Source organism: Sorex araneus, chromosome 1 (genome assembly GCF_027595985.1).
Source record: "Sorex araneus isolate mSorAra2 chromosome 1, mSorAra2.pri, whole genome shotgun sequence".
NCBI classification, from domain to species: domain Eukaryota; kingdom Metazoa; phylum Chordata; class Mammalia; order Eulipotyphla; family Soricidae; genus Sorex; species Sorex araneus.
In genome coordinates, this window is record NC_073302.1 from 435,162,366 (window position 1) to 435,174,845 (window position 12,480).

The window sequence follows — 12,480 nt, forward strand, 5'->3', positions numbered from 1 at the left end:
TCCTAGTCTACTTTTGGACCTATTCCCTAATCAATCACCTAAATTGCTCAATACTGACATAAAATTAAAAACACGTGTAGATATAGCTTAATTTTCATACCTGTGTCATAAATATCTTTATCTAAGAACACCTTGTACACTTGTGATTTAATTTGTCTGATAAACATCCACTGTATGAACTCATGGGGAGTTTAAGTATATAAAGACAAAAGGGTGGAGTATAAGAGACAACGGGAGAAAGGTTATACTATCAAATCATTGCACACAAAAGTTTTTTTTTTCAGTATCACCTTGATTTATTTTCCTATTGTATTTTTTTCTCAGATGGAAAAATAATTTTATCAAGAAAACAAATGCTTCTGCCAAAGTTAAAGAATTCCAAATTTTAATCTTTTATGTAGAAAATGCCAACAGAGCTAAGGAAGACTTGCCTGACCTCGCCCCCATTCCACTGACTAGTTTTTAAAAATCCATTGACAGTAAACAACATATTTTCCTCAAATATGATGATTATATTTTATTGCTGCTTTGTTTAGTATATGTTTTTCTCAATTGGGAAAAAAAGTCTAGGTGAAAAAATTACCTAACAAGAGAAGTAGTTTACATGGTCATAACATTTAAATTGCTGACAAAGAAAGAAGTGTAGAAAAAAAAAAGATTTTAAATGTAAAATATCACATAACTTCAAAAAACTTACCTCAATTTTCTACCATTTATCATGTTCTATAAGTCAACATTCTAACAGGATTACAGTCCTTTATTATAAGCCCCTACTGGTACTATGGTATACATTTAAAAAATGCTACTACAAAAAAAATTCTTTATTTTTGTTTCTTCCTATTATGGACTTAAGCTACTGATATTTTTGAATAAAAAGCCTACAGTAGGTATAAATGCAATAGTTAACTGATGTCCTTTCCTGCTCCACAGAAGATGGCATCTTTTAGTCCAGCATCTTCTCCTGTTTCTTGCCTTCCTTTTTCTTCTTCTTGGATTCTGCTGTGATTACAAAGAAAAGAAACAAAAGTTACGTTAGCAAAATGCACATGAGGGAAGGAAGCTACTTTGCTTAAAATTGGCCAGGAATTACACAAGTCAATAGAAAAAGAGTGGAGACATGTATGCATTCAGGGCACATGTCTGAATACATACATGCACATATGTGTTTATGAATCTGCCCTTGCAAAAGAGAGCTTATAAAAATGGCCAGGAACAATGCATCTCACCTAACATAGCTAACATACCTCTGTGTGAAATCTAGAAATGCCTGTTATCCTATTGGCTGCCCAGCTTGATATACAAAATATTGTCCAGATGTCCTATTTAGAAAATAGAACACAGCACTTTGCTGAGAAGTTAGTTTCTCAATGCAGCACTACTGAAGTTTTGCTTAACCCTTTCTATACTTAAAACACTTAATCTTTCATTATTTCTGCTTGCCATTTTAAGTGTATCCTTCCTTTTTTCTATGAAGAGTGGGACAACCAGCACTCCAAAGGTATTTTTTCAAAGTTCAAAGGTATCTGTAATGTCAAGGAAGTTTTTCTGCTTCATTTCTAAACATTTAGAAATTTAATAAAATTTCTCAAAATTTTATGTCTCAATTAAAATGTCTCAAAACTTAATAGTTTCTAGTCTTTGATTGATATCTTAAGCTACCGCTGTGTATCAAGATGATATCACTTAGGGAATACCATACGGAATCAACTGGAATATATCTAATCTCTTATTCCCCTAGCCTCAGTTTTTCCAAATCCTTTGCTGAGATGCATCAGCACTTTATAACCTTTCTGCTCACCGGCATTCTGGCTGTTTGGGGCAATAATTTGCACATTTTAACTAACATTCTTTAATGTAGTAAAAAATAGATGAATGGATGGAAGTCACACTGATCAGGTATTTATAGAAATCTATTTAATAAAGCTTTAGATTATTCGTTGATAGTCTAGACTTTTTGGCTGATCTTATATTGGGTACTTATTCCAGGGGACACTTTGAGACTGGGAATCTCTCCTTAATTCTCCTTGGTGATAGCAGGCACACATTCTCACTTTGCTACCTAAGCTTAACATTTATTTTGTGTTCATTAATAAACAATTTGTGACCAAGAAGTCAACATATTGCCCATTTAATCTTCACAGTGTCAATGACTCAATATTTTGGCACAACTGGAAAATCTTCATGGAATTGCATTGATACACTGCAAACCTGACGTCCACTTTGAGTTAAATCTAAATAGAGAAATGCGGGATTGTTCACTGAAAATCAGTGCAGAGGACGAAAAATTTGCATTTTCCTAAGATCATTTTGATCTCTCACATAGTGAAATGTTCAAAGTTTTGAGAATAAAGTAAACATGGGATGATGATAGTGTTTTTCATCAAAAGCAACTTGGGATGATTTTTATTCCACTGGCATACAAAATGAGGTTTGTCACCACTCTGTGACCTCAGAAACTTTCTAAAAGAAAAACTTTTAAACCTTTGCTCTCTCAGTATCAGGATTTTTAAACAGTGCCATGTAATCTACAATCTGTAAATTGTAATCTATAATCATGTTAAACAACCCTATAAAATTGATTAAAAACTAGAAACCAAATGAATCCGTGATTCTGGAAAGTCCACAATGACCTAGCAGGAAAATCAGAAAGATCTTTCCATACAGCACACCTCTACTTCTATTATTTATCACATTTATAGTAAATGTCTAGTGGTCTTGTTATGTCCTTTGATCTTGCATCACTCAAATCAATTCCTATTACTTAAGGCTCTGCATTTAGGCTTATTTCAAGCACATTTATTTTCTGTCTGGGTCTTTGGCCTCCAAACATGCTCTTCATTCCATCAACTCCACAGTTCAATCAGCATCAGCCTTCTGTTAATCTACTGCCCCTCAAACAGGACTCTGAACACCACTTCTAGTTGGTTGACACTTGGTTTGAGTCCGAAATCTTTTATCTTTATTTCACCTCTCTGGGACCACTTAGCTCTACCACTGCAATCACTGTCTATAAGCTGCATAAAAACAAAGCTTCTATTCAGATTACATCCCTAGACTATTGCTCAGTGCCTAGTACATTGGTACACTTTTTAGTGAAATAATTAAGTCTTTGGCATAGCGAGACCATATGCTTCAATAGCTCACTAGACTCCCATCTTCCTGAATTCTCCTTGTCTATCGCCACTTCAATCTTTACACATTATGTTCTCTGTCGCCTGAGTGTTTCCCTTCTTCCTTTCTCATCTTTGCTTAGCCAGCAGCTCCTCATTCCTAAGATCTTAGCTTCCAAGTCACTTCCACAAGGAATGCGTCGTCCCAGAATTCCCCACCTGCAGTTAAAACACTCCCATTGTGCCTTTATTGCTCTTTAAAAATGACAATTGCAGGGATCAGAGATAGCTCAATGATAAAGAAACCTGCTTTGCAGACATGAGGCTGAAAGTTTGGTCCCCAACACCACATCATATGTTGAGTGCTATCTCAGTGGCACTTCCTTTAAGACCCCCATACAACAAAATATGTGATTTCTGATGCACTACGCACCACAACCAGGTATATGCAAGCATTACCCAAAACATGTCAACCCCACAATTGTCAGGGGGACAACTGTGGGAAGAAAAGAGGGGAAATGTGAATGGGACTACTCATTTTATAGCTGTTTATTGAATGTGTACTTCCGTCTTCCTGTGAGAGAATAGATCATAGGAATGTCTTTTGTTTCTATGGCTTCGGTGCCTGGTACAAAATAAGAGCTCTTGAAATATTTGATGTAGGCAGAGTGAAGAAATGAATGCTTAGTGATGAGATTGCTTGAATGAATAAGTGCGAGAGTCCACTCATTTATGCACAAGAAAGTTAGGACTATAAATGCCATCACTATCTTGTAATATCTCAATACTTCTTTGAAGATCATTATTTTATGATGGATGAAACTGCATACACTGATATTTAAGTGTTGTTGCAATTTTTCAACCCTTTACCATATTTAAAAGTAGAAGCCTGAGTTAACCCTGTGGGTATAAAGTCCCATTTCACTAACCTTTGGGACTTACAGTGAGAGAAATCTTTACTATGCAGATTATGAATTGTCCAGAAACAAATCTATAGCTGGATAAGGCACAGCGTTTTGTAATGGAGCCACAAGGTGGCAAGCCTTAAGATTTTAAAGAGTGAATATGACACTCTCCTGCTGTGAAATGGAAGGGTAGCTTAGTTCATACTGAAAAGAGCCAAGTCAGAGAAGGAAGCCCATGCATGTCACTGTAAGTGCCAACAGCACCCCAAGTTACATGTCACTGTCCCCACCTGGACTGATACTGTGCAGCAGAAATGGTTGCAAACAGGAATTAGCCATTGTCAAAATGTGAGAGCAAAGGGCACAGTCGAAAACAGGCTCCGTGGTGCTCCCTAGGATCACCCTACTGAGGTACCACCGCCCTGGAAAATTCTCCGCACTGCCTTGCTTTAGTTTCTTGGGTATCTGCTACCTGTTTTAATTTCTTGGGTCTACAAACCTTCTAGTTCTGTCTTTGGCCAGCTCTTGTTGATAGATGAAAGTATGTTTTTCTCTCATGCATATTTGACCAAGAATATATGCTTGAAAGTATTTCAAAAGCTCAGATATTTTGCTAAGAAGAAATACAGCAGAAAGCCGGCCTGTTCCTCAGTGCTATAAATCAAAGTGCTGGGAATGACATGTTGATGGTAATCTATTTCAAAAACTCAAACTTTAGCTTAGAATATTGCTTCAGTGCATAGCAGCTACTGATAAGAAAGAAGAGAGATGAGAGAAAAAGTAAGAATTAATAGAAACCACACTACAATATAATAGAAGACAAGTCCTGATGGATACCATAGTACTAAATGGCTACCTGTTTAATAAAAAATGAGGAAATAATGAAGTTCTGATAGGTCCACACTGAGAATCAAGTTTTCACCTAGAGAATTGCCTCTAATCAATGTCTGCCATTTATTGACTCTAAACTTGGGCAAGTCAATTTTCTGCATCTGTTTCCTGTAAATTGACTGTAATGAAACCAAGTATACTATACACAGAGGGACACTATGATTATCACTTGAGATTATGACCTCTTGGATCCCATTTCACTTATAGTGTTTAAAACAATGTTATTTAGCAAACAACTGCCAGGCACTATTTGTATATGTTGCAATAGAAAGGCAAAGAATGTGAAATTCTGCTTTGATTACAAGATATGTTTTCAATAGTTCCCTATGAGAGTCTTTCAAAATTATAAGTACTCTAAAAGCCTGTTAAAATAAGTATGTTAGGGGGGCTGGAGTGATAGCACAGTGGGTAGGGCATTTGCCTTTCACGTGGCCAATCCGGGTTCGAATCCCAGCATCCCATATGGTCCCCTGAGCACCGCCAGGAGTAATTCCTGAGTGCAGAGCCAGGAGTAACCCCTGTGCATCACCGGGTGTGACCCAAAAAGCAAAAAATAATAATAATAATAATAATAAAATAAAATAAGTATGTTAGGGATCATGATTTATGATACCTATTTTTACATGGGGGCTATTTTATGATTTCAATGTCCATTTCTCTTTCTCTTGATTTACAGTAACATCACAGATATATTTGATGTGAAAGACAACATCCATGAAAAGAATGAATTCTTAGAGAGAAAAAAAATGTCTCCAGTAGATATAGACTGAAGGAAAGACAGTTTCTCATCTGAGTGATACCATTCTTCTTTTTAAGCCACTAATTATTTTTTCAGGTTTTAAAGTAACACAGGATTACATAAAATGTTAAAAATACATATTGCTCATAGTTTTATAAGATAGAACTAACACTTTTACAGCAGGTTATATTTCTGCTTCCTTCCTATGACTATAGGCAACATTTTAAACTAAGAACGTATTGACAGTTGATAACTTATATTATTCTAAAATTTCAGTGCACCATTATTCATGTCATTGAATATGCTTTGAAACTTGATTACTCTTTCACTGATCTATGCCCTTTTTGAAACACTTCTTCTTACATTCAGTCAGCTGTTTTGTTCTTTCGTGCATTGTAAACAATAATCAGATGCATTGCTTTGGCAGAAAAATTATTGCATTTTGTTCTGTTTTAAATTAAAGAATAATGGGGAAGACGTGCAGGATATTTTTAAAGCTCTACGTGTGTACTGACAAATTTATTTTTCGAAGTAAAATACTACTTTAATTCTCATTAGCAACTTACTTGGGATGCTACCCTTGCAGATTCATTCTCATAAGGCAAATAACCAAACAACCTGCATTGTCTCCTTTCCACCCAGTCACGGGCGCTCTTAGAAATAGGATTACTGCCTCCCTGGGCCAAGTAAACACCCACTGCCATTTCCAATATTAGAAAATCTGAGAGAAATAGCATTGGAAGTGGGCCTTGAGAAGAAATCAATTTAAAAGTTTTTCAAAGACTTTGAGGAGTGATGCTATTACAAGAAGACAGAGGAATGAGAATTCTGAAAGAAGCTTATCACATTTTCTCAGAAAATTTCTGTTTGCCAGGGCTGAGGAGATAGTACAGGAGGTAAGGTGATTGACTGGCATGCGGCTGACCTGGGTTAGACCCCAGCACCACATGTGGTCCCCTGAGCCCCACCAGGAGTGATCCCCGAGCACAGAGCTAGAAATAATCCCTGAGCATCACCAGTTATGGCCCAAAGCTCCCACAAATTTTTCCTTTTGGCTTTGATTGATTCCCTTTTTACAGATGCCTGCTTATGTATACAGATAACATATAAAGGAACATAACAGATGAAATAATTGAGAGTACCTCATATATATATATATTTTTTGCTTTTTGGGCCACACCTGGTGATGCTCAGGGGTCACTCCTGGCTCTGCACTCAGGAATTACCCCTGGCGGTGCTCAGGGGACCATATGGGATGCTGGGATTTGAACCTGGGTTGGCCGCATGCAAGGCAGACGCCCTACCCGCTGTGCTATTGCTCCAGCCCCAAGAGTACCTCATATTTTAAGGAAAGTTAACCAACCTGTTGCTACTTTTTTTTTTAAGTGTTGTTTTTCAGGTGGCTTGAGTGATGGTACAATGGTTAGAGTGCTTTTTTTTTTTTGCATGCAGCTAACCTGATTTGATCCTTGGCATCCTACATAATTCCTGAATCCTGCCAAGAGTGACCCCTAAGCACAGAGTCAATTACCCCTGAGCACTGCTGGATGTGATACTCCCCCAAAAAAGTGGTTTTGGACCATTCTAGCAGTGTAAAACAGTCTTATTAGGAAAATTATTGTACTGCTAAGAGGGAGAATTCATCTCTGGGGAAGCTATGGACATTTGGTAATAGACAATAAGGTGCAGAGGTCAGTGGTGCCAGTATCTGGGAGACAGCATGGCATAGGACCACGAGACTCAGACACTTGTTTAATAAATCATGAGATTTCTGTAAAGGAAAGGGATCGGCAAACAGTGATGCTACTACAATGTAAATATGTCCAAAGCCTGCGTATCACCAGGATCTGTTTAATGATCTTTTGTGTTATGCTACACGTACTTTTAAATGTGAAAATAACTGAATATTTTTGTGTTCTGAGAATTAGGAGAGAAAAATTAAGCAATGGAAAGGGAAAAGAGTACTTCATCTACAGATCTTTTTAATTCAAGACTTTCTCATTGAAGGAAAGTAAAGGCTGTGTGTACATGTGTATGCAAAAACTAAATTTTGCCATTTTTAACTTCAGAAAAAATTTTAAGTACTAAAAAGTATTGAAGAGATGAGATTATAGCTAAAGCAAGTGAAACTCTGTGAACAACGCCTACTTCTGAATGGGCGACTTTTGGAATGTGGGCATGCTTATATCTGTGTTTTATGGGTTCAAGAGCATGTATTTCTAATACTCAGGGTGTATGTGTATGTGTGCATATGTGGTTGTTTTGAAATAATAGAATCACACGTGGTGATTCTGATGATTCTATCTAACTCTCTCAAAGTTACTTTACAGAGCTATTGAGGGGTTGGAGAAATAGTACAGCAGGTAGGATACTTTACACTTGGCTAGCCAGGGTTCGATCCCTGGCATTCCTTAAGGTCCCCCAAGCACCAACAGGTGTAATTCCTGAGCACAGATACAGGAGTAATCCCTGATCACTGCTGGGGATGATTCAAAAACCGAAAAAAAAAGTAACAAAATAATTTAAAATAAGCTGAAATGGAATAATATACTTAAATATGTGTGCATCTCCCCCTCATGCTACTCCCAGGCCACAACAGTAAATTATTTATCAGAAAATTCATGTTTTAGTCTCTTTTATTCAGCAGAAGCATCTGACCCATTTCAATCTCTAGGTACTGCAGGGTTACTCAGGAGAGTGGCTTGGGGATTACTCCCTACAGTACTTAGGGGACTCTGGTGTGCTAGGTATTAAAACCCAAGTCTCAGAAACATTGCACTCATCTATGCGATCACTATATCACTGTCACTGTATCTATCACTGTCATCCCATTGCTCATCGATTTGCTCGAGCGGGCACCAGTAACGTCTCCATGTGAGACTTGTTACTGTTTTTGGCATTTCGGATATGCCACAGGTAGCTTGCCAGACTCTGTCGTGCAGGCAAGATACTCTTGGTAGCTTGCCAGGCTCTCTGAGAGGGACAGAGGAATGGAACTCAGGTCAGCCATGTGCAAGGCGAATGCCCCACCAGCTGTACTATTGCTCCAGCCCATCTATGTGATATAAAAAACATATAGTCTGAAACTAGTACCCAAGGACAGTAGAAACAAGGGCCAGGATAACTGGTACATGGTGAGAAGCCTGCCCTAAGTGATCGGAGGGAGAGCAGTTGGGATAGAGAAGGGACCACTAGAACAATGATGGTTGGAAGGGATCGCTCTGGATGGGAGATGCATGCTGAGAGGGGTGAAGGACCAAGCATGATGACCTCTCAGTATCTGTATTGCAAACCATAATGCCCAAAAGTGACAGAGAGACAGAGAGAGAGAGAGAGAGAGAGAGAGGAGAGAAAGAAAAGTGCCTGCCATAGAGGCAGGTTGGCAGGGGGCAGGAAAGTGGAAAGTGGCTGGAGGGAAAATGGGGTCATTGGTGGGAAACATACACTGGTGGAGTGATGGATGTTGAAACATTATATGGTTGAAACCTAGTCGAATCATGAACAGCTTTGTCACTCTGTATATCACAGCAATTCAATTTAAATAAATAAATAAATAAACCCAGGTTTTCTTCATATAAACTAGCTTAGTTGAGGTATCTCTCCAGTAACCATAGGATTATTCTTAAGACCGCATATAGGGGGTATGGTGCCACCAGCAGGTAAACCTGTTCCTATGGGGCGAGTGCATCAGCAGTTTGATGTTGCCTTCAGACTTACAGATACCCCAGAATTGCTGCTGTGCTTTGGCCAGACCCCAACAACTTGGGCAGTTTTCCAAGAATTAAATGGCCAAAAGTTAGATATCTGAGAGACACACCCACAAACCACCTCCGGCTCAGCTATATAAGCTCATTTACTGGCCTTATTTCAGAGACCCATAAATCTCGAAAGAGATCAAAAGATGCAGTTAGGGCCTGTAACGCAGAAGTAAGTGAGAACCCAAGACTGAGAGCCCCAGGCTCTCTTGGATCAGGACTCGGCCTCCTCCCCCCAAGTCCCCCGTTTTCCAGTAGCTTGGCAGTCACACCCACAAACTGCCCCTGGCACCATGTAATCTCATCAATGCCAAGACCCAGAGACTATAAACTAAAGCTACCAGAAGAGAAAGCCACAGAATGTCCTGACCCCGTGCCAGGCTGTCTTCACCAGGGCACATCAGGGGGGTGCAGGTTGAGTTTTCCTCCCTGCCCCAAGCAGAACCCCATCAGCCAAAACTCTCCAGAATCCAACCACTACCATGTCCAAGGCTACTCTCCACATGCTCGGACAAGCCTCACCCAAAACGGGATGAACCTCACCAGAGAGTGGACTGGCAGGAAAACCCAGATATGTGGGAACCCGTGACTGAGATCTCCAAGCCCGCTTGGATCCGAACTGGGCCTCCTCTCCCCAGGTCCCCAGTTTTCCAGAAGCTTGGCAGTCACACCCACAAATTACCCCTGGTGCCATGTAATCTCATCAATGGCCAAGACCCAGAGACTATAAACTAAAGCTCCAGGAAGAGAATGGCACAGAATTTCCTGGACATTATATTTTATCCATAACAAGCAATACAAAACAAATCGTCTAGCATTGCCTTTTTGGCAGGTTTAAGTGGTGGTGAGACTGTTGTTGAAATATTGAATGTAACCAAAGTAGAGAGAGAGTATGAGGGAAATTGTGTACACAAGTACACAAGCAGGGGAAGGGTTGGAAGGGGGCAGGGAGTGGGGGGAGACTGGGGATTTTGGTGGTGGAAAATGTGCACTGGTGAAGGGATGGGTGTTTGATGATTATATGACCGAAGCTCAAACATGAAACCTTTGTAGCTGTATCTCACGGTGAATCAAAGAAAGGGGGGAAATAATAAAATAATAAAATAAACATTCAGAATAGAATAGAAAAAAACAAACATAATGTGGAGTTCATGCCCAATTCAATCAGCTTAATCAATAGCTGAATAAATAGCAATACTCCTACATTATTAAAAAAAAGACTACATACAGCTTCACTGATTTTTTCCATGCTTCTCCCAATGCCTACAGAGAGCATTCAATTCTGATAAAAATGCTTAAAAACTTCTTTCAGCAATAATTAGGACAAAGACTGAAAAATTTCCTTGTTACTACATATTACAAATTATTTTGGCTGCCTAAGTCAGATATAAAATGTATTATTAAAAACAATAATTAGTTCTCACTTTGCACTCTTATTTTCTATTATTGTATTTGATATTAGTACATGACTCATGCTACTAGAAACAAAATTATGATTTTTGAAAATAGGGGAAAGCCTGAACTCTAAAATATTAAGCATGTGAGTAGATGGGATCTCATAAATAATTCTTTATCTACCACCAAATAAATTTTTCCAGGTTAATTTTTAAAAAGTGTACCCTAACCACATTTTTAATTATAGATTTAATTGTGTCGCCTTTAGAAATTCATGTAGATATCTTAGTTCTAATACTGCAGATGACCATGTCAGGAGATAAGGTTGTTATCACAGTTGCAGTAAAATGAGCCTGAGGGAAAGGGGTTGATCTCAATCTAACTGATCTCTTAAAATAGGGGAAATTCGAGTGCAGATAAACACAGAAGACAGAAGACTTGCATCCTTGGGCCCTGGAAAAAGACCTACGTATACCCTGTCCGTCTTGTTCCGTAGGGTTGCAGGAGTCAGCCTGCATCCCTGCAAGAAAATGCAATTATTCTCAATTTTAAAAATAAATAAAAATGGGGGGGGGAAGAAAATATATTTATACAGCCATTTAGGTTGAGTCCTCATTACAACAAACCCAACTATCAACTTGTGAGAATGAACAAGTTCATTCTTTATATATTTTAAAGCAACACACGGTCACTCGAGAGCTGCAGAAATGCTAAATGATATGGGTTTACTGTTAATTCCAAGAATTTTAATGATTTCATCACTGAAACCAATGACTTTGGTACTGTGACATGTAGGAGTCCCCGTTCATTTCAGAAGAGCTTTCTGCTTCTGTTCCCCATCCCCTGTCCTCCTCTCCGTACACACTCTATCTCTGCCCTCCAGTTTCAAGCAGGGGGGCTGAAATTTTGATTCCTGCTGCCCTTACCACACTCCTTCTGCCCCCAGCCCCACTCTGTCTGCTGCAATAGCAGGTAAGCTCTAGAGAGCGTCTCCTGAGGGTCTCTATATGTTTCCGACAGCAGCCTCCAGACAACTCTAGTTTATTACTGAGGTGCATCTGGGAAAAGATCCGAAGATAATGTTTTGTTATTTTCAAAAAGTAGTTTTGCAAGAACAAGGCCATCCAGGTGTTACCCAAGAGTAAGCAGTTACGGGTCTTGGCCTTGCGTGCCCTAGCAGTAGAACGCCAAGAACATTTTCACCTACTGCATTTTCTTTGGGTGTCAGATGAGCTCTTAAAAAAAAAAACACCCTTTACTCCTATAGAACTAGCTATTCTTTTTCTTTTTCTTGTCTGTCTAAGCAGCAAGTAGCCTGCTTCCAGTTCCCTGGAGGTTCCTAGGCCTGAGCATCAGAGCAGAGCTGACCGGAGGCACTGGGCTTGTGTGCGTGTCCTTCTGACGGCCTCTGATTCAGAGTCACCTGCAGCACTCCGCTCACAATAAATTAGTCTCACCGTGGTGAGAAAGCAATTTTGAATTTCATTCAGAGTCCAGCATGAAGGACCGCTGGGAATAACAGGGGGCATTGCACTGCTATGTTTTTCTCTCCCAGAATGCAGCCCTCAAAGGACCCCAGCTTGAGAAATGTAGCACTGAAAGTTGTTATTTGCTTCAATTGCAATTATCATGCAAAGACCAGCTTGAGCCCATAATGGGCCGCCATGACTCACTCATAAATCACT

General features: G+C 39.2%; 1 protein-coding gene across 2 annotated transcripts in view; it reads right to left on the minus strand.

Annotated features, from left to right (window-relative positions):
* Positions 1–363: 363 nt before the first annotated feature.
* PTN (pleiotrophin) overlaps positions 364–12,480 on the minus strand; it is a 110,508-nt gene continuing 98,391 nt past the window's right edge. Inside the window, exon 5 of one of the 2 annotated variants that reach the window (XM_055138057.1) lies at positions 364–996. In XM_055138057.1, coding sequence (XP_054994032.1) covers positions 944–996 — 53 coding nt within the window. In that variant the 3' untranslated portion in view covers positions 364–943. Of the gene's footprint in view, positions 1,000–12,480 lie in introns of both variants that reach the window. The other variant, XM_055138047.1, reaches the window with a different exon arrangement.